The sequence below is a fragment of the Mytilus galloprovincialis genome, chromosome 11 (assembly GCF_965363235.1).
Source record: "Mytilus galloprovincialis chromosome 11, xbMytGall1.hap1.1, whole genome shotgun sequence".
Taxonomy (NCBI): Eukaryota; Metazoa; Mollusca; class Bivalvia; order Mytilida; family Mytilidae; genus Mytilus; species Mytilus galloprovincialis.
The window spans coordinates 77,236,663-77,261,110 of NC_134848.1; the positions used below are offsets into that span (position 1 = coordinate 77,236,663).

Below are 24,448 nucleotides of genomic sequence, written 5' to 3' on the forward strand. Positions count from 1 at the left end.
ATGTCCCCAGGTCTGGTCAATAGCAGACCTGTCCACATGTCTGGTCTGGGGCAGACCACCTGTCCTCAGGACTGGTCAAAAACAGACTTGTCCACAGGTCTGGTCTGGAGCAGACCCGTCGGGAGGTCTGCAGCAGTCATAAAAAAAAGCGAACCGTAGGTCTGGTCCACCGTAGACAAAGTTAACTTGCTGGTCTGCTTAAAAATTCTCAAGTTAACTTAAAAAGCAGACAACAAGTTAACTCTAAGTTAACTTTTGTCAAGGTAAGGACCGCACCCATCTGTAAAGACGCGGGAAATATACGATGCGACTGTCATACAAGTGAGAGGTTTAGCTAGCTATAAAACCAGGTTCAATCCACCATTTTCTACATTAGAAAATGCCTGTACCAAGTCAGGAATATGACAGTTGTTATCCATTCGTTTGATGTGTTTGGACTTTTGATTTTGCCTTTTGATTTTTGATTTTCCTTTTTGAATTTTCCTCGGAGTTCAGTATTTTTGTGTTTTTACTTTATACTTTTGCTATCACTGGCTATCGCACGTTAGTACAGTTTCCATAGTTTTTAGGGATAAAACCTAAGATTATATTTCTATCTGGCTATACTTAAGATATTGTTTGCTTTGATCAGATCTTCAAATTTTATTTTTTATGGACGTCTCATTTTAATTCAATTTTGTGATTAAATGTGTTTCTTAAAAAAATCCAAAACGTGTTAACAGCAATATACGAATACATTGAGTTAAATTTAAAGTGGTGTTGTCCATTGAAAATTGCCATCTGACCGACAACGTGTATATTCTGTAGACCGATTATCCGGCTAACTGATCTAAAAAATAATATTTCATATTTTGAAAATTTCCTTCACGGGCCGTAATATTTCATATTTTTTTTGTATAAAATTGAGAATGGAAATGGGGAATGTGCCAAAGAGACAACAACCCGACCATAGAGCAGACAACAGCAGAAGGTCACCAACAGGTCTTAAATGCAACGAGAAATTCTTGCACCCGGAGGCGTCCTTCAGCTGGCCCCTAAACAAATATATACTCGTTCAGTGATGATGAACCCCATGCTAAACTCCAAATACTACACAAGAAACTAAAAGTTAAAATAATACAAGACTAACAAAGGCCAGAGGCTCCTGACTTGGTATGCTTGGGACAGGCACAAAAAATTACTATTTACCATAATTGTACAACTCAATTCAGAACAGCTGGTGAAAATTATGCTGAACAAATACTTTACCTGTGTTTTGTGTGTTTGAATGTTTGTCCTTGTTATTTTAGAAAGTCCCAAAATGCATTTTTTTTACCTGGACTAGTTTTGAGAAAACATGGAGGATATCCGTTTCATTTTGCTATTCTACGGGGACTGTTGAAGTTGATATGTGTTTATTTATTTTTCCCTCATTCATATGGAAAGAGAGGACATGCATATATCTTCAAATGTAGTCTGTAATGTGAGAGTCACATTTTCATATAGAGCAGGATCTGTTTACCCTTCCGAGGCACAAATTTTTGGGTTCGTGGTTTTTAGTCTTTAGTATTGTATGTTGTGTCTTCTGCATTATTTTTCTGTTTGTCTTCTTCTTTTTTAGCCATGGCGTGGTCAGTTTATTTTTTGTTCTATGAGTCTCTCGTTTGTAAAGTAGCAAAGGTATTTATATGTAACAAAAAAATACGTTGGACGTTGCTTAGTCTTTTTTTTTCTTTTTTTTTTGTGTGTCTTGTGTGCTGTTATTTGTCTGGTTGTCATTTTCTTTTTTAGCCATGGCGTTGTCAGTTTATTCTCAATTTATGATTTTGACTGTACGTTTGGTATCTTTCGTCCCTCTTTGTCGTAGATAGTTGAGTTTGTACTCCTGAGAAATTCAAAGTTGGTATTCGGAAAGTTGAAATCATAAAGTTTGTCATAGAGCAGTACTTTAATTTACTATCGAATTCAACTTCATAACAGATCCTTTAAATTTGGTTAATTTAGTCCACTACTTAAACATCAATCAAAAATGATATTGTAACGTTTTTAACGAAGTAAAACTATTAGGTTGCATGTCATTTCATTCTATTAAATATGGTCTACATTCAGAAAAGTTAACTGGTTCAATTGACAAAATACAACCGAGCCGACTCTATATCTTCTGCTGTGGTTAACATTTTGAATTTACCTATGGTTGCATGTTATATACATGTTACCACTGTAAAAAAAAAACCAGGACGTGCAACTTTTGAAACCTTGGATATTATATAGCGGTTTAGATTTTTTTTAATCTTTTAAATAATTTCAATAGCTGCTTCCGTCATCAGTGACATTCATTTGGTGCACATCATGTTTTTTTTTGTTATATCATGAATGACTGGATGGTCTATTATTAATTCATATCTTCAGTGAAAATATATTATTAATAAATAGTTGTAATATCATAACAATAACACCACTTTTTAAAATAATGGAATGGAATGAATCAATATCTTTAATTTTAAACATTAAAGGGATATACGCAACAAGTTATTTCTGATTATTGCAAGCATAATTGGTAAACATCAAATTGTGTATTTTTTTTAAATCAGTTGATTTAAAAATAAAACAATAATAATTTTTATTCAACAACAGTATTGCTCGCTGTTAACAATTACTTCACTGACACAGCTATCTCAGTGAAGGTCCCTGTTTTATTAGTACCAGAAGTTCAGGGATTCTTCAGGTAGATACACTGCATATTGTTATTTGTTTACAAAATATTATAAATATTACATCAATAGATAAATTATTAAATATATTAGTAATTTTGTAACTATATCTGTCATTTAAAGAATGCCAGGTATAACTACAGGTAGTAGTGACAATTACCCAATAATGTAAGCGTGATATTTCAATTTACTGTTGATGCTATCTCAGTGAAGGTCCCTGTTTCATTAGTACCAGAAGTTTAGGGATTCTAAATAATTAAATATATTAGTAATATATTAGTAATTTTGTAACTATATCTGTCATTTAAAGAATGCCAGGTATTACCACAGGTAGTAGTGACTATTACCGATAATGTGAGTATGGTATTTAAATTTACTGGTGTACTTGATAGAATTGATATGTGTATCAACACATGAATCATATTATGTGTAAAACCATTATTATGTCTCTGCTGATCCTGGTAATAAACAACGTAAGCCTCTTTGTATCCTCCTGTTTGATAGCATACACTGTTGAAAGGAAAGACGGATAAAAATTATATTTAATAGATTTTCAATACATAATGTGATATGATAATTTCATTTGCATGAATGGGACTTTACTTGTCTTTTTTATCTGTTTAAATATATTGATATATATTGACCTGGATGTATACAACATGTACAAAGAGGCTTGAAGACTTTTATAAATATTTGCGTTAGCTTGATATATACTATTTATCTAATTTTACACATGCATTAATATAACTTGTTTTTATGAACACTCCAATGCTTGATGACAATTAACATTGATAGCATCTAAAAATATCTATCTGGATATTTCGATTCCGTTGAATATAACTACAGACTATGCAATCTGATTTTTTAAGAAATATGTGTGACCCTCATTCATATCGTGAAGACGTATGGCTCATATCTATTTATATTTCCTGTTGACTAATATAACAGTATCACCAACCGTACATGTATTTCCATTGAAACGAATTTTAAGGAGATATGATTTATTTAAACTGAGTTTACAAGAACTAAACAAATATCAATGAAAATCACCGGGACTTTTGCATAAAATAAAATGTATGTTGAACTTCAAATATTTAATTTTAGTTTTAGTACACACCTTACCTACAATAAAATGATTTTCATAGGGTGATATGTCTATCTATACATACTGTAATTATTACGAAAATATTATACTTCTGTATGATGATTATAATTATGAATTAATATCAGCAATAAAACCGTTCATAACTAATAATACAGTACTCAATAAAACGTATATATTTAAAGTATGTATAGCATAGCTACATTATAACTTGAGAGTTATGCCTTCTAGTTTTACATTTAAATACACAACACACATATTGAAACTTCATTGATTTAAATGTAGAACGTTGTTATCATTGGATATCTACCTTACCTGTATATGATACAACGAAGACGATACATGACAAAATGGCACAGGCGGCCTCTAAAACTTGTGAGATCTGTGTAAGTGCTCCAGGATCACAATACTGTTTAGAGTGTGAACAGTACTTTTGTGAAAATTGTAAAACGTTTCATAATAGACAGAAGATATCAAAAACTCACCAGTTCCAGTCTTCAACAGGCGTGATTCCGGAAGGTAAATCGAAATGTAAAGACCACAATGAAGACGTAAGCTTTGTATGTAATACATGTAATACAGCAGTATGCAGCAGTTGTGTCACCGGAAGTCATAAAGGACATGAATTTTCAAAGCTTATCGACAACATATTACAGCTGAAGGAGAAAAATAAAAATAACCTACGAAGAAAGGTTAATGAGGCAACCCAAAACATTAAACAGATAGAAGAAGGTATACAGGCATTTGATGTGAAGGTGACAGAAGTAGTCAAAGCTATCACAGAAGAAGGTACAAGGATTAAGGCTATGGTAGATAAATGTATCACAGAGATGATTGCATCATTGAAAGAAAAATCAAGAATTGAAAGGGACAAATTAACAACTGTATTTGAAGATACTAAAGCTAATTTGAAGGCAGGAAGCGATTTAGACAAGAAAACAAATGAACTCAACAAGACCCGAAACGATGGAAAATTGTTACAGTCTCTACAGAAGCTTACAGACGACATTGCAAAGATGACGGTAAAGCCAATTCCCGAGTTTCCGAACATAAAGTATACTGCTAAGTCTGCAACAGATAACGACGTTAAACAGCTGTTTGGTAACTACATAATCAGGTAATTCTACTAAAAATGACTGAGCATTTTGTAGTCGTAATACATGCTTTAATATAACCATAGTATCTTAATGAGACGCGTATTTTGGCGACATCACAATTATGTTGTTTTTTAAAATATCAACTTATGTCTGGATATAATATAACAGAAGAGGGGAGATAATTCATGAAATACAAATATATGTTCATTACAAATGTATTGTTTAATATTATGGATTCAAAATGTGCTCCAGTAGAAAAATACGGGGTATATGGCAGTGTACATTTTAAGTTGTATTGATACATGTACAGTTGGGTGCAGACCAAGCATTACATGTAGACGGGCCGAAAAAGTTAACGCGGCGTTTACTCGCGTGCACTTCATGTAAACGCCGCGTTAACTGTGCGTTAACTCCGAAATTGCAGTAGACATTAAAAGTAAACGGGCGTTTACTTTCGCGTTTTCCTCCGCGTTAACGCAAAAACGGGGCGTCTTCTAATTTTTTAAAGAGTAAACGGGCGTTTACTTTAAATTCCCGTTTACCTCCGCGTTAACGTGGAAAAATGCGCGTCTTCTATTTTCGTAATAAGTAAACGCGCGTTTACTGTTTGTAGTAAACGCCCGTTAACGCAGATTGTCATCGTAACCTGGATACACTGACCTAAAATATGAAATGATAAGGAACATCAAAATTAATTGACCAACTAGTCATTTCCGCTTGACATATTGACGATATTACGGTTATTTAAAAATGTCACACATTTGTATTTAATTGAACAATAATTATAGTAAATTTCTTGTTCTTCGCAAATAATAGTTTAAATATGTTTATTCAAATACATGTAATTTAATCCTCACCAAATTTAATCCTCACCAAAATCAAACAGTTGTCTCATCTTAGACAGACTGACTCGTAAAACAAAATTATTTGATATCATTAACAAAAACGTAATTTAATCCTCACCAAAATCAAACAGTTTTCTCATCTTAGACAGACTGACTCGTAAAACAAAATTATTTGATATCATTAAAGGGAAACTTCGCAAAAAAATGAAAATTTTATATTATGTTTATTTGATATAAAAAGTCATATATTCATTAAAATTATTGTTCAATTCTTCTAGATGAGTGATTAAAATAAAAATTAAAATCCCACTATCACTGCTCGACTTATCGCCATTTTGACGGCATCTCCGATACAAATTGTCACGTGATGAGTATATTTGAATAAAATATCTGAAAACCACAAAGCCAAAAAACAAGCATGGCATATCGTATATTCAGTATCAAAATGACTTGTCAAGCGTACGGATGTTCAATCGAAGTTCACATGGCATAAGCTTACACTTTCCAAGATCCTGCAAAAAAAAAAAGAGTTGTACCAGACGTGGATGATTAACCTCAACATAACACAAACCAATTCACAACAAGTTCAAGAAAGTGTGTGCAGACCTTTTTGAAGCATCTTGTTTCGATGGAAATTTGATAGTAATTATGATTTTTTTCTCATGAATGTTTTTATTGCTATTTCGTTCCAAGCCTGGTTGAAAGGAAATTGTCAGATTAATATAGTTCAGTAGTTCTGCATTCATGCATTAGTAACAGATTTTGTTGTTTACAAGTAGAAGTTTAGTACACGGATAAAAAGTCACAGACAAAAAAAATGTTGAATTTATATAGGAAAAACATCTTCAAATATTATATTATTTATTACATTTATTACATTTTAAGTTTATATTTCTAGGGACAATGAAGCCATTTAAGGTACCTAGCCACTTTGGCATTTTGATTTTATAACAATTATTTGATGTCATTGATATTTATTTAATAAATTCTGTTTAAAACTTGGTTTAAAAATAATATTTCAAGAACAAACCAAAAAAGAATTAATTAATTTACGTTTTCTCGTTTAAAGAAAAATAAACTCGAAACTGAATTATGACGTTTTGTTCTGTGACTTTCTGTCGTAAATTCACAAGTTCAATGAAGTATATATATTTTTAGGTGCAAAAAAAACCTAGTATACATAACAAATTACGTAAAACATTTAAAGGGTCATTTGTTTGATATAATAATGGTTTAAAAATAAGACTTTGTTTATTTACATGTAGTATAATTACAGATGCTGTTTACCCCCCCCCCCCCCTCCTTTTCCATATTGTGCCATATAAAAGGTTGAAGAAGTGATAGGTAGATGGGAGCATATGTCTTCCCCGATTCGTGTGGAAACTTAATAGATCTTACCGCCCCCTTGTTATGCTTTATAGCTGTCTACTAGGCCAACGCAGTTGCGTAGTCCTACAAGTTAAGGCTGAGCAGTTTCGGGATATAAAATGTCGACAGCTAGGCTAGCGAAGTTTGTAATGATTTATGGTCAATCGTAGTAGGAGTATTTTTTCTTTCAGATCTAAATTCATGATAACAAGATAAAAGATAGGAATACATATAGTGGGGCGGACACTAATTTGGAAGTTGTAAAGGCATTAATATATTCTTATCTGTAGCGGCTTTAGACTTTTCGAAATGCTTGCCAAAAAAAAAATCTTTTTTATGTAATAGATTTTATTCATTTCGGGTACTTCTAATATGAAAACCGTCGATCTTTTGAATTATTGCCAGAGGTCATGTAATAGTGTCACATTCGGGAATTCTAGTGACTTCCTGCGGGCTAATAAACTGGTGACATTACGCAATTCAGGTACATGCATCGCTTCCCAGCTGTTTGACCCAGGTGTGCACAGGTAAAAGTACCATCGAAAATGCTGTCAGGTGTATTATACATCCTGTTAACAATGTATGTCCCTAACCTGATTGAAATACACAAAGCCGTCCAAACATGAAATTAAGAGTTTAAAATTTATATCTACAGGCTGATTAATTCTGACATGTGCAAAGACAGAAATAATAAAACCGTAAATTATTAATTTTGACTTCAGTTTCAAAATTCATGTGTAGAAGATAATCTGGTACTGTACCATGTAAAATGATTTTTTTTTCAAATTTCAATTTTACTTTTCGGGGGCGGATCCAGCCATATTAAAAAAGGGGGGTTCCAAATATATGTCCCACTTCAAATGCATTGATCGGCAAAAAAAACGGGGGTTCCAACACCCGGAACCACTCCCCCTGGATCCGCCAATGCTTTTGTACACAATAGCTTACATAATGTTTTGTCAGCTTGTTTTATTTGCTTAGCAAATGTTTAATTTACGTTATGCGGTCTAGAGTTGTGATGAATAATTTAAGAAAGAAAAAAACATACTGCATCATTTCACAACATTGTTTGGAGTAAATCCTAGAGAATTTAACCGAGAGAATACGGATGACTATCTTTCATACTTTCTTGTCCTATTTCAGATATGAGCGGGCACATTTACAAAATATTTTGCCTATTAGAAAATTTGCGTTTACTTGTATGTGAAGAGACAAGCATGCGCAATTATGACACGAAGATGATACTTAGTTCGTGGCATGTCTCTAGAACGTGCGGTAATCGTTTGTCTTCCTGTACATGTACATTCAATTATTTAAAGGAGTGTCATTTTTATCAATATAAGATTTTGAGAACACTAAAACACTCCCGCGAAATCGCTGGCATTTCAAGCTTTTAATCTGTTGTAGGATGATTTATTGTAAAATATTTTATGTCTGGAGAAAAGGTATCAAAAGCCCTCTACATTTTTGCCAAAGTCCGTTTTTTGTTTCCTTTTCTGTTAAATTCCATTTTTTTCGAGTATCTGACACTAGACCACAATTACTCTTCCCCTTTGCTACAATACATTTCTTGGTAAAAGTCAAATTAAATTTTAAAAAATGCACCGCTTCAAACATGAAATAAATATAACTGCTTATAGACCATTATTATTCTCATAAAATATGCTTCTAGGACAATCCATCAGTGCATTTTCTTTTGTAGTAGCATGATACATTTCCAATATTCAGTTTCATGGTCTTGTTTGTAAAAAGGCAGAAGGTACCAAAACGGATAGTCATATTCAGTATTAAAAAACACACTGACAACGTCATAGCAAAAAATAACCAATAAACGATCGAAAGACAAACAAAGAGATAAAAAACACATCATTGAAAACTGGTTAAGGTTGCACAACAAGAACCCCAACAACATCTCGGGAGGATCTCGGGTCAAATCATATCAACGCTCCGTGGTACTGTGGTAGACCAAACCTTCATGTTAATACAACATGCAATCTATAAAATTAGACCTCAAAGTGAAATAATTCATAAATAGGTTTATTAATACACAAATAATGAAATGAATCTGAAACATTCGGTGAAAAACTGTATTGGTAAACCGTTTAAATGATTTTAGAACTATTCAGTCTGAAGTGTCACTTTCACATTCTTTGAATCATTCGTATACCCCATCCAACGATGGAAACTCTTTTCTAATTATGTTTACTACACAAGCCGGTAGGATAATTCTGTGTTTCTTGCCAAGTGGTTGACCTTTCCTGACCCAACACACAAACTAACGATAAACCATAAGCCTGCTTTATCTGTTAATAAGTACGTCTGGAGCTCTCCCTCCCTTCCAGTAAGACAAAGTTGAAAATTTTCTGTTAACATTTTTGATATTTTCGTTCAAATAGCTGAAGAATTAGTACGTGGTGAGAATTAAATTATTTTGATAAGGACATTATTTCCTGAATATTTAAAAAAAAAGAATAAGATCGCTTTGAACGACCCACTTATATAACTGCAATTGGTAATTACTATCTATTTCAAAAATTCAAGGTCACCGATTCATATTTAGAATTTTTAATTCATTTACTCGTGTTTATAGGGACATCATTATTCATAAATTTATTCAATTAAATTAATTCAGTATTTCTTTTTTTTTAACAAAAAATATTCAGCGTCAATAATATATTTAATTGAACTGAGCTCATGGAAAATATAAAGATTCCCCCGTTTATCATTCATACGAAATGTTGTTCACACCTAGAAAAGTGAACCGTGACGGCTTAAATTCACGGAGTAAAGATCAAAAGATACAAAATGCTAATCTTTTAATTAACTTGAATTTAACCACGCATTCAACAGGTAGTCACTATGTGTCAAAGTACAATACACATTGTATTTGCGGGGCCGTATTTACACACTACAAATGTACTAGCAGCACATATTTACTAGCCTGACGTAAAAGGTAAAAAGTACAAACATGCATGTTTAAAACACTACCAGTTATACGTGTTAGTTCAAAATATCCGTCGGAAAAAAAAATCATAAAAAAATATTTTATATGATTTACTTGTATCACTATAATCATTTCAGAAAATATTAAAATATAAATCGTACATTCTACTTTCAAGCTGAGCGCTGTTCCATCTTAATTATTAGTTGGTTAATAGCTACACCAAACGTCGTCTATGCGCTTTAAATAGCGTTATAAGATGATTAACGATTAAGATTTAAAATGAGATTATTTCCACTCCCGGCATGCTTAAAGACTTAAACTACGTCACATAAGTCAGGAAGTTCGAAGAAATAAAATTATTAATTCTTAATTTTCTCCTTTATTGCTGTTCATATCCAGATAAAACTTGGTGAATATGTTTTTTATGGTATTATGGACATAATTAGCTGAAAAGTAAAAATTCGCGAATTATCCCTTTAACAAAAACTGACAATATTTACCCTTTAACAAGTTATCTTATTCTATATAGAAGTAATTCAGTTATATTTTTATGCCATAATTGACCATATAATACAATTGACAGCAATTTTTGTACCAGTCAGACGGCCATGACCTCTTTTTATTTAAAATATTGAATAGTAAACAAAATTCAGTAGTTTTCATACATCAGACTAACTCGTAATATATAATTATTTGTTCGCAACAACCAAAACTGACCATATAAGTAATTTATTATGTAAACCTATATAGCCGGCATAGTAAATGAGTTATATTTTGATATAACAATTGATCGTATAATAAAATAGATAGCAATATTTGAATATTATGACTAAAAAATTTTGTTCGCATCAATTAAGAGTGCCAGCATGTCCTTTTTGTATTCAAAATATTGAATCGTAAACAAAATTCAATAGTTTTCATATCTCAGACTCATATAATAAAATTATTTGTCCGCAACAACCAAAACTGACCATATAAGCATTTTATTATGTAAATCTATATAGCCACATAGTAAATGAGTTATATTTTCATGTAAGGATTGATTGTATAATAAAATAGGTAGCAATATTTGAATATTATGACTAAAAAATTGTGTTCGCATCAATTAAGAGTGCCAGCATGTCCTTTTTTTATTCAAAATATTGAATCGTAAACAAAATTCAATAGTTTTCACATCTCAGACTGACTCATATAATAAAATTATTTGTCCGCAACAACAAAAACTGACCATATAAGCATTGTATTATGTAAATCTATATAGCCGCATAGTAAATGAGTAATATTTTCATGTAAGGATTGATTGTATAATAAAATAGGTAGCAATATTTGAATATTATGACTAAAAATTTTTGTTCGCATCAATTTAGAGTGCCAGCATGTCCTTTTTTTATTTAAAATATTGAATCGTAAACAAAATTCAGTAGTTTTCACACCTCAGACTGACTCATATATATAAAATTATTTGTCAGCAACAACCCAAACTGACCATATAAACATTCTATTATTTAAATCTATATAGCAGCATTGTAAATGAGTTATATTGTCATGTAATGATTGATTGTATAATAAAATAGGTAGCAATATTTGAATATTATAACTAAAAAATTTTGTTCGCATCAATTAAGAGTGCCAGCATGTCCTTTTTTATTCAAAATATTGAATCGTGAACAAAATTCAGTAGTTTTCTCACCTCAGACTGACTCATATAATAAAATTATTTGTCCGCAACAACCAAAACTGACCATATAAGCATTTTATTATGTAAATCTATATAGCCGCATAGTAAATGAGTTATATTTTCATGTAAGGATTGATTGTATAATGAAAAAGGTAGCAATATTTAAATATTATGACTAAAAAATTTTGTTCGCATCAATTAAGATTGCCAGCATGTCCTTTTTTTATTCAAAATATTGAATCGTAAACAAAATTCAATAGTTTTCATATCTCAGACTGACTCATATAATAAAATTATTTGTCCGCAACAACAAAAACTGACCATATAAGCATTTTATTATGTAAATCTATATAGCCGCATAGTAAATGAGTTATATTTTCATGTAAGGATTGATTGTATAATAAAATAAGTAGCAATATTTGAATATTATAACTAAATAATTTTGTTCGCATCAATTTAGAGTGCCAGCATGACCTTTTTTTATTCAAAATATTGAATCGTAAACAAAATTCAGTAGTTTTCATACCTCAGACTGACTCATATAATAAAATTATTTGTCAGCAACAACCAAAACTGACCATATAAACATTCTATTAGGTAAATCTATATAGCAGCATAGTAAATGAGTTATATTTTCATGTAAGGATTGATTGTATAATAAAATAGGTAGCAATATTTGAATACTATGACTAACAAATTTTGTTCGCATCAATTAAGAGTGCCAGCATGTCCTTTTTTTATTCAAAATATTGAATCATAAACAAAATTCAATACTTTTCATATCTCAGACTGACTCATATAATAAAATTATTTGTCCGCAACAACCAAAACTGACCATATAAGCATTTTATTATGTAAATCTATATAGCCGCATAGTAAATGAGTTATATTTTCATGTAAGGATTGATTGTATAATGAAAAAGGTAGCAATATTTAAATATTATGACTAAAAAATTTTGTTCGCATCAATTAAGATTGCCAGCATGTCCTTTTTTTATTCAAAATATTGAATCGTAAACAAAATTCAATAGTTTTCATATCTCAGACTGACTCATATAATAAAATTATTTGTCCGCAACAACAAAAACTGACCATATAAGCATTTTATTATGTAAATCTATATAGCCGCATAGTAAATGAGTTATATTTTCATGTAAGGATTGATTGTATAATAAAATAAGTAGCAATATTTGAATATTATAACTAAATAATTTTGTTCGCATCAATTTAGAGTGCCAGCATGTCCTTTTTTTATTCAAAATATTGAATCGTAAACAAAATTCAGTAGTTTTCATACCTCAGACTGACTCATATAATAAAATTATTTGTCAGCAACAACCAAAACTGACCATATAAACATTCTATTAGGTAAATCTATATAGCAGCATAGTAAATGAGTTATATTTTCATGTAAGGATTGATTGTATAATAAAATAGGTAGCAATATTTGAATACTATGACTAACAAATTTTGTTCGCATCAATTAAGAGTGCCAGCATGTCCTTTTTTTATTCAAAATATTGAATCATAAACAAAATTCAATACTTTTCATATCTCATACTGACTCATATAATAAAATTATTTGTCCGCAACAACCAAAACTGACCATATAAGCATTTTATTATGTAAATCTATATAGCCGCATAGTAAATGAGTTATATTTTCATGTAAGGTTTGATTGTATAATGAAAAAGGTAGCAATATTTAAATATTATGACTAAAAAAATTTGTTCGCATCAATTAAGAGTGCCAGCATGTCCTTTTTTTATTCAAAATATTGAATCTTAAACAAAATTCAATAGTTTCCACATCTCAGACTGACTCATATAATAAAATTATTTGTCCGCAACAACAAAAACTGACCATATAAGCATTTTATTATGTAAATCTATATAGCCGCATAGTAAATGAGTTATATTTTCATGTAAGGATTGATTGTATAATAAAATAGGTAGCAATATTTGAATATTATGACTAAAAAATTTTGTTCGCATCAATTAAGAATGCCAGCATGTCCTTTTTTTATTCAAAATATTGAATCGTAAACAAAATTCAATAGTTTTCATATCTCAGACTGACTCATACAATAAAATTATTTGTCCGCAACAACCAAAACTGACCATATCAGCATTTTATTATGTAAATCTATATAGCCGCATAGTAAATGAGTTATATTTTCATGTAAGGATTGATTGTATAATAAAATAAGTAGCAATATTTGAATATTATAACTAAATAATTTTGTTCGCATCAATTTAGAGTGCCAGCATGTCCTTTTTTTATTCAAAATATTGAATCGTAAACAAAATTCAGTAGTTTTCATACCTCAGACTGACTCATATAATAAAATTATTTGTCAGCAACAACCAAAACTGACCATATAAACATTCTATTAGGTAAATCTATATAGCAGCATAGTAAATGAGTTATATTTTCATGTAAGGATTGATTGTATAATAAAATAGGTAGCAATATTTGAATACTATGACTAACAAATTTTGTTCGCATCAATTAAGAGTGCCAGCATGTCCTTTTTTTATTCAAAATATTGAATCATAAACAAAATTCAATACTTTTCATATCTCAGACTGACTCATATAATAAAATTATTTGTCCGCAACAACCAAAACTGACCATATAAGCATTTTATTATGTAAATCTATATAGCCGCATAGTAAATGAGTTATATTTTCATGTAAGGATTGATTGTATAATGAAAAAGGTAGCAATATTTAAATATTATGACTAAAAAATTTTGTTCGCATCAATTAAGATTGCCAGCATGTCCTTTTTTTATTCAAAATATTGAATCGTAAACAAAATTCAATAGTTTTCATATCTCAGACTGACTCATATAATAAAATTATTTGTCCGCAACAACAAAAACTGACCATATAAGCATTTTATTATGTAAATCTATATAGCCGCATAGTAAATGAGTTATATTTTCATGTAAGGATTGATTGTATAATAAAATAAGTAGCAATATTTGAATATTATAACTAAATAATTTTGTTCGCATCAATTTAGAGTGCCAGCATGTCCTTTTTTTATTCAAAATATTGAATCGTAAACAAAATTCAGTAGTTTTCATACCTCAGACTGACTCATATAATAAAATTATTTGTCAGCAACAACCAAAACTGACCATATAAACATTCTATTAGGTAAATCTATATAGCAGCATAGTAAATGAGTTATATTTTCATGTAAGGATTGATTGTATAATAAAATAGGTAGCAATATTTGAATACTATGACTAACAAATTTTGTTCGCATCAATTAAGAGTGCCAGCATGTCCTTTTTTTATTCAAAATATTGAATCATAAACAAAATTCAATACTTTTCATATCTCAGACTGACTCATATAATAAAATTATTTGTCCGCAACAACCAAAACTGACCATATAAGCATTTTATTATGTAAATCTATATAGCCGCATAGTAAATGAGTTATATTTTCATGTAAGGTTTGATTGTATAATGAAAAAGGTAGCAATATTTAAATATTATGACTAAAAAAATTTGTTCGCATCAATTAAGAGTGCCAGCATGTCCTTTTTTTATTCAAAATATTGAATCTTAAACAAAATTCAATAGTTTCCACATCTCAGACTGACTCATATAATAAAATTATTTGTCCGCAACAACAAAAACTGACCATATAAGCATTTTATTATGTAAATCTATATAGGCGCATAGTAAATGAGTTATATTTTCATGTAAGGATTGATTGTATAATAAAATAGGTAGCAATATTTGAATATTATGACTAAAAAATTTTGTTCGCATCAATTAAGAATGCCAGCATGTCCTTTTTTTATTCAAAATATTGAATCGTAAACAAAATTCAATAGTTTTCATATCTCAGACTGACTCATACAATAAAATTATTTGTCCGCAACAACCAAAACTGACCATATCAGCATTTTATTATGTAAATCTATATAGCCGCATAGTAAATGAGTTATATTTTCATGTAAGGATTGATTGTATAATAAAATAGGTAGCAATATTTGAATATTATGACTAAAAATTTTTGTTCGCATCAATTTAGAGTGCCAGCATGTCCTTTTTTTATTTAAAATATTGAATCGTAAACAAAATTCAGTAGTTTTCACACCTCAGACTGACTCATATATATAAAATTATTTGTCAGCAACAACCCAAACTGACCATATAAACATGCTATTATTTAAATCTATATAGCAGCATTGTAAATGAGTTATATTTTCATGTAATGATTGATTGTATAATAAAATAGGTAGCAATATTTGAATATTATGACTAAAAAATTTTGTTCGCATCAATTTAGAGTGCCAGCATGTCCTTTTTTATTCAAAATATTGAATCGTGAACAAAATTCAGTAGTTTTCACACCTCAGACTGACTCATATAATAAAATTATTTGTCCGCAACAACCAAAACTGACCATATAAGCATTTTATTATGTAAATCTATATAGCCGCATAGTAAATGAGTTATATTTTCATGTAAGGATTGATTGTATAATAAAATAGGTAGCAATATTTGAATATTATGACTAAAAAATTTTGTTCGCATCAATTAAGAATGCCAGCATGTCCTTTTTTATTCAAAATATTGAATCGTAAACAAAATTCAATAGTTTTCATATCTCAGACTGACTCATACAATAAAATTATTTGTCCGCAACAACCAAAACTGACCATATCAGCATTTTATTATGTAAATCTATATAGCCGCATAGTAAATGAGTTATATTTTCATGTAAGGGTTGATTGTATAATAAAATAGGTAGCAATATTTGAATATTATGACTAAAAAATTTTGTTCGCATCAATTAAGAATGCCAGCATGTCCTTTTTTAATTCAAAATATTGAATCGTAAACAAAATTCAATATTTTTCATATCTCAGACTGACTCATACAATAAAATTATTTGTCCGCAACAACCAAAACTGACCATATAAACATTCTATTATTTAAATCTATATAGCAGCATTGTAAATGAGTTATATTTTCATGTAATGATTGATTGTATAATAAAATAGGTAGCAATATTTGAATATTATGACTAAAAAATTTTGTTCGCATCAATTAAGAGTGCCAGCATGTCCTTTTTCATTCAAAATATTGAATCGTGAACAAAATTCAGTAGTTTTCACACCTCAGACTGACTCATATAATAAAATTATTTGTCTGCAACAATCAAAACTGACCATATAAGCATTTTATTATGTAAATCTATATAGCCGCATAGTAAATGAGTTATATTTTCATGTAAGGATTGATTGTATAATGAAAAAGGTAGCAATATTTAAATATTATGACTAAAAAATTTTGTTCGCATCAATTAAGATTGCCAGCATGTCCTTTTTTTATTCAAAATATTGAATCGTAAACAAAATTCAATAGTTTTCATATCTCAGACTGACTCATATAATAAAATTATTTGTCCGCAACAACAAAAACTGACCATATAAGCATTTTATTATGTAAATCTATATAGCCGCATAGTAAATGAGTTATATTTTCATGTAAGGATTGATTGTATAATAAAATAAGTAGCAATATTTGAATATTATTACTAAATAATTTTGTTCGCATCAATTTAGAGTGCCAGCATGTCCTTTTTTAGCTCACCTGGCCCGAAGGGCCAAGTGAGCTTTTCCCATCACTTGGCGTCCGTCGTCCGTCGTCGTCCGTCGTCCGTCGTCGTTAACTTTTACAAAAATCTTCTCCTCTGAAACTACTGGGCCAAATTAAACCAAACTTGGCCACAATCATCATTGGGGTATCTAGTTTAAAAAATGTGTGGCGTGACCCGGCCAACCAACCAAGATGGCCGCCATGGCTAAAAATAGAACATAGGGGTAAAATGCGGTTTTTGGCTTATAACTCAAAAACCAAAGCATTTAGAGCAAATCTGACATGGGGGTAAAATTGTTTATCAGGTCAACATCTATCTGCCCTCAAATTTTCAGATGAATCCGACAACCCGTTATTGGGTTGCTGCCCCTGAACTGGTAATTTTAGCTAATTTTTGCTGTTTTTGGCTATTATCTTGAATATTATTATAGATAGAGATAAACTATAAACAGCAATAATGTTCAGCAAAGTAAGATTTACAAATAAGTCAATATGACCAAAATGGTCAGTTGACCCCTTTAGGAGTTATTGACCTTTATAGTCAATTTTTAACCATTTTTCGTAAAAATTAGTAATCTTTTACAAAAATCTTCTCCTCTGAAACTACTGGGCCAAATTAATCCAAACTTGGCCACAATCATCTTTGGGATATCTAGTTTAAAAAATGTGTGGCGTGACCCGGCCAACCAACCAAGATGGCCGCCATGGCTAAAAATAGAACATAGGGGTAAAATGCAGTTTTTAACTTATAACTCAAAAACAAAAGCATTTAGAGCAAAACTGACAGTGATAAAAGTGTTTATCAGGTCAAGATCTATCTGTCCTGAAATTTTCAGATGAATCGGACAACCTGTTGTTGGGTTGCTGCCCCTGAATTGGTAATTTTAAGGAAATTTTGCTGCTTTTGGTTATTATCTTGAATATTATTATAGATAGAGATAAACTGTAAACAGCAATAATGTTCAGCAAAGTAAGATTTACAAATAAGTCAGAATGACCAAAATGGTCAGTTGACCCCTGAAGGAGTTATTGCCCTTTATAGTCAATTCTTAACCATTTTTTCGTAAATCTTAGTTATCTTTTACAAAAATCTTCTTCTCTGAAACTACTGGGCCAAATTAAACTAAACTTGGCCACAGTCATCATTGGGGAAACTTGTTGAAAAAATGTGTGGTGTGACCTGGCCAATCAACCAAAATGGCTGCCACGGCTAATAATAGAACATAGGGGTAAAATGCAGTTTTTGGCTTATAACTCAAAAAACCGAAGCATTAAGAGAAAATCTGACAGGGTTTAATTGTTTATCAGGTCAAGATCTATCTGCCCTGATGTTTTCACATGGAACGGACAACCCGTTGTTAGGTTACTGTCCTGAATTGGTAATTTTAAGGAAATTTTGCTGCTTTTTGTTATTATCTTGAATATTATTATAGATAGAGATAAACTGTATACAGCAATAACGTTCAGCAAAATAAGATCTACAAATAAGTTTACATGACCAAAATAGTCAATTGACCCCTTAAGGAGTTGTTGCTCTTTATAGTTAATTTTTAACATTTTTCATAAATTTTTGTTAATTTTTAGAAAATATTTTCCACTGTAATTACTGGGCCAAGTTCATTATAGATAGAGATAATTGTAGCAACAAGAATGTTCAGTAAAGTAAGATCTACAAACACATCTCTATCACCAAAACACAATTATGTCATGAATTTATCCGTGTCCATTGTTTAATATGCACAAGACCAAGGTGAGCGACACAGGCTCTTAAGAGCCTCTATTTTATTCAAAATATTGAATCGTAAACAAAATTCAGTAGTTTTCATACCTCAGACTGACTCATATAATAAAATTATTTGTCAGCAACAACCAAAACTGACCATATAAACATTCTATTAGGTAAATCTATATAGCAGCATAGTAAATGAGTTATATTTTCATGTAAGGATTGATTGTATAATAAAATAGGTAGCAATATTTGAATACTATGACTAACAAATTTTGTTCGCATCAATTAAGAGTGCCAGCATGTCCTTTTTTTATTCAAAATATTGAATCATAAACAAAATTCAATACTTTTCATATCTCAGACTGACTCATATAATAAAATTATTTGTCCGCAACAACCAAAACTGACCATATAAGCATTTTATTATGTAAATCTATATAGCCGCATAGTAAATGAGTTATATTTTCATGTAAGGATTGATTGTATAATAAAATAGGTAGCAATATTTGAATATTATGACTAAAAAATTTTGTTCGCATCAATTAAGAATGCCAGCATGTCCTTTTTTTATTCAAATTATTGAATCGTAAACAAAATTCAATAGTTTTCACATCTCAGACTGACTCATACAATAAAATTATTTGTCCGCAACAACCAAAACTGACCATATAAGCATTTTATTATGTAAATCTATATAGCCGCATAGTAAATGAGTGATATTTTCATGTAAGGATTGATTGTATAATAAAATAGGTAGCAATATTTGAATATTATGACTAAAAAATTTTGTTCGCATCAATTAAGAGTGCCAGCATGTCCTTTTTTAATTCAAAATATTGAATCGTAAACAAAATTCAATATTTTTCATATCTCAGACTGACTCATACAATAAAATTATTTGTCCGCAACAACCAAAACTGACCATATAAACATTCTATTAGGTAAATCTATATAGCAGCATAGTAAATGAGTTATATTTTCATGTAAGGATTGATTGTATAATAAAATAGGTAGCAATATTTAAATATTATGACTAAAAAATTTTGTTTGCATCAATTAAGAGTGCCAGCATGTCCTTTTTTATTCAAAATATTGAATCGTGAACAAAATTCAATAGTTTTCACACCTCAGACTGACTCATATAATAAAATTATTTGTCCGCAACAACCAAAACTGACCATATAAGCATTTTATTATGTAAATCTATATAGCCGCATAGTAAATGAGTTATATTTTCATGTAAGGATTGATTGTATAATGAAAAAGGTAGCAATATTTAAATATTATGACTAAAAAATTTTGTTCGCATCAATTAAGATTGCCAGCATGTCCTTTTTTTATTCAAAATATTGAATCGTAAACAAAATTCAATAGTTTTCATATCTCAGACTGACTCATATAATAAAATTATTTGTCCGCAACAACAAAAACTGACCATATAAGCATTTTATTATGTAAATCTATATAGCCGCATAGTAAATGAGTTATATTTTCATGTAAGGATTGATTGTATAATAAAATAGGAAGCAATATTTGAATATTATGACTAAAAAATTGTGTTCGCATCAATTAAGAGTGCCAGCATGTCCTTTTTTAATTCAAAATATTGAATCGTAAACAAAATTCAATATTTTTCATATCTCAGACTGACTCATACAATAAAATTATTTGTCCGCAACAACCAAAACTGACCATATAAACATTCTATTATTTAAATCTATATAGCAGCATTGTAAATGAGTTATATTTTCATGTAATGATTGATTGTATAATAAAATAGGTAGCAATATTTGAATATTATGACTAAAAAAATTTGTTCGCATCAATTAAGAGTGCCAGCATGTCCTTTTTCATTCAAAATATTGAATCGTGAACAAAATTCAGTAGTTTTCACACCTCAGACTGACTCATATAATAAAATTATTTGTCCGCAACAACCAAAACTGACCATATAAGCATTTTATTATGTAAATCTATATAGCCGCATAGTAAATGAGTTATATTTTCATGTAAGGATTGATTGTATAATGAAAAAGATAGCAATATTTAAATATTATGACTAAAAAATTTTGTTCGCATCAATTAAGAGTGCCAGCATGTCCTTTTTTTATTCAAAATATTGAATCGTAAACAAAATTCAATAGTTTTCATATCTCAGACTGACTCATATAATAAAATTATTTGTCCGCAACAACAAAAACTGACCATATAAGCATTTTATTATGTAAATCTATATAGCCGCATAGTAAATTAGTTATATTTTCATGTAAGGATTGATTGTATAATAAAATAGGTAGCAATATTTGAATATTATGACTAAAAAATTTTGTTCGCATCAATTAAGAATGCCAGCATGTCCTTTTTTTATTCAAAATATTGAATCGTAAACAAAATTCAATAGTTTTCATATCTCAGACTGACTCATACAATAAAATTATTTGTCCGCAACAACCAAAACTGACCATATCAGCATTGTATTATGTAAATCTATATAGCCGCATAGTAAATGAGTTATATTTTCATGTAAGGATTGATTGTATAATAAAATAGGTAGCAATATTTGAATATTATGACTAAAAAATTTTGTTCGCATCAATTAAGAGTGCCAGCATGTCCTTTTTTAATTCAAAATATTGAATCGTAAACAAAATTCAATATTTTTCATATCTCAGACTGACTCATACAATAAAATTATTTGTCCGCAACAACCAAAACTGACTATATAAACATTCTATTATTTAAATCTATATAGCAGCATTGTAAATGAGTTATATTTTCATGTAATGATTGATTGTATAATAATATAGGTAGCAATATTTGAATATTATGACTAAAAAATTTTGTTCGCATCAATTAAGAGTGCCAGCATGTCCTTTTTCATTCAAAATATTGAATCGTGAACAAAATTCAGTAGTTTTCACACCTCAGACTGACTCATATAATAAAATTATTTGTCCGCAACAATCAAAACTGACCATATAAGCATTTTATTATGTAAATCTATATAGCCGCATAGTAAATGAGTTATATTTTCATGTAAGGATTGATTGTATAATGAAAAAGGTAGCAATATTTAAATATTATGACTAAAAAATTTTGTTCGCATCAATTAAGATTGCCAGCATGTCCTTTTTTTATTCAAAATATTGAATCGTAAACAAAATTCAATAGTTTTCATATCTCAGACTGACTCATATAAGAAAATTATTTGTCCGCAACAACAAAAACTGACCATATAAGCATTTTATTATGTAAATCTATATAGCCGCATAGTAAATGAGTTATATTTTCATGTAAGGATTGATTGTATAATAAAATAAGTAGCAATATTTGAATATTATTACTAAAAAATTTTGTTCGCATCAATTAAGAGTGCCAGCATGTCCTTTTTTATTCAAAATATTGAATCGTTAACAAAATTCAGTAGTTTTCACACCTCAGACTGACTCATATAATAAAATTATTTGTCCGCAACAACCAAAACTGACCATATAAACATTCTATTATTTAAATCTATATAGCAGCATTGTAAATGAGTTATATTTTCATGTAATGATTGATTGTATAATAAAATAGGTAGCAATATTTGAATATTATGACTAAAAAATTTTGTTCGCATCAATTAAGAGTGCCAGCATGTCCTTTTTCATTCAAAATATTGAATCGTGAACAAAATTCAGTAGTTTTCACACCTCAGACTGACTCATATGTCATGGTGTGTTATTTGGCATATATTTGTGTTACTGTTATTTTGGATAAAAATATGTTTTATTTAGAGAAAGAAAATTTAATGTTTGTATTTTGTAAAATTTTATTAATCTGTTTTATTAATTTTACCTATGCTGTGGCATTAGTACTTGAAATGTCACAGTTTGCTCAAAGCACTTTATTTTGAAATACTAATTGTAATTAGCATATGTCACTTTGAAAGTTTAAGATTTTATCAAAACATTATAGGATTAGGCTTTGTTAATTAATGTCTATTTTTTGCTAATGAGAGTATTATTAACGTGTCAGGACAAGTTGAGTTATTTCGGATTTTAGTATAAATATCATTGTGAAATTTTGGAAAAGCAGTCACCTTTCGGAAACCTAACCTTTCACTACTAAAGTCTATTATACTGGATCTGTAAGACTGTCGATCAGTCTACTAGTTGACTTTGTAGTGTTTAGACAAAAATGTATTTTTGACTCACCTTTTATTTTTGATAATTTTTTAGATAGCAGTCAGTGTTTCGGAAGTGTAACCTCACACTACTCATGTCATTATACTGGCCCTATAAGACTGTCTACCAGTCTACCAGTTGACTGTGTAGTGTGAGACAAAATTTATCTCTGACTCATAATTTAACTTTGGAAATACTTTTGGAGAATCTTTTTATTAAAAGACTTTACATTTTGAATTTGAGATTAAGTTCTTTTTATTATTTAGTAATTTTGGCATTTATTTTATATTTTACATTTTAAGGAGAAATAGTTTTACTTTGGATTTGATATTTAGATTTGATACTTTATACTTTAATTAGACTATTATTATTATTATTTGGAATTGTTTACTAATTGATTTGTTATCATCATTTGTTTAAATTGTTACAGTAATTAAATTATGAAAACCTTCCTTGCGTTTTAGCTATGCCTATCAGAACATTAAGTCTAGCGATAGACTGACCCCCTGTCCCTTGGTTCCAGCACATACGAGTTAGCTCCCCCTTATCTAACAGTGCTCTGGAGTGGACCTTGGTGACACATATAATAAAATTATTTGTCCGCAACAATCAAAACTGACCATATAAGCATTTTATTATGTAAATCTATATAGCCGCATAGTAAATGAGTTATATTTTCATGTAAGGATTGATTGTATAATGAAAAAGGTAGCAATATTTAAATATTATGACTAAAAAATTTTGTTCGCATCAATTAAGATTGCCAGCATGTCCTTTTTTTATTCAAAATATTGAATCGTAAACAAAATTCAATAGTTTTCATATCTCAGACTGACTCATATAAGAAAATTATTTGTCCGCAACAACAAAAACTGACCATATAAGCATTTTATTATGTAAATCTATATAGCCGCATAGTAAATGAGTTATATTTTCATGTAAGGATTGATTGTATAATAAAATAAGTAGCAATATTTGAATATTATTACTAAATAATTTTGTTCGCATCAATTTAGAGTGCCAGCATGTCCTTTTTTAGCTCACCTGGGCCGAAGGGCCAAGTGAGCTTTTCCCATCACTTGGCGTCCGTCGTCCGTCGTCGTCCGTCGTCCGTCGTCCGTCGTCGTTAACTTTTACAAAAATCTTCTCCTCTGAAACTACTGGGCCAAATTAAACCAAACTTGGCCACAATCATCA

The 24,448-nt window shown here is 29.9% G+C and overlaps 1 protein-coding gene across 1 annotated transcript in view; it reads left to right on the top strand.

The window, feature by feature from the left end:
• Window positions 1-4,094: 4,094 nt before the first annotated feature.
• The window catches only part of LOC143050912 (transcription intermediary factor 1-beta-like), a 39,266-nt gene continuing 18,912 nt past the window's right edge, over window positions 4,095-24,448 (top strand). The window contains exon 1 of the mRNA XM_076224016.1: window positions 4,095-4,909. Coding sequence (XP_076080131.1) covers window positions 4,143-4,909 — 767 coding nt within the window. The 5' untranslated portion in view covers window positions 4,095-4,142. The remainder of the gene's footprint in view (window positions 4,910-24,448) is intronic.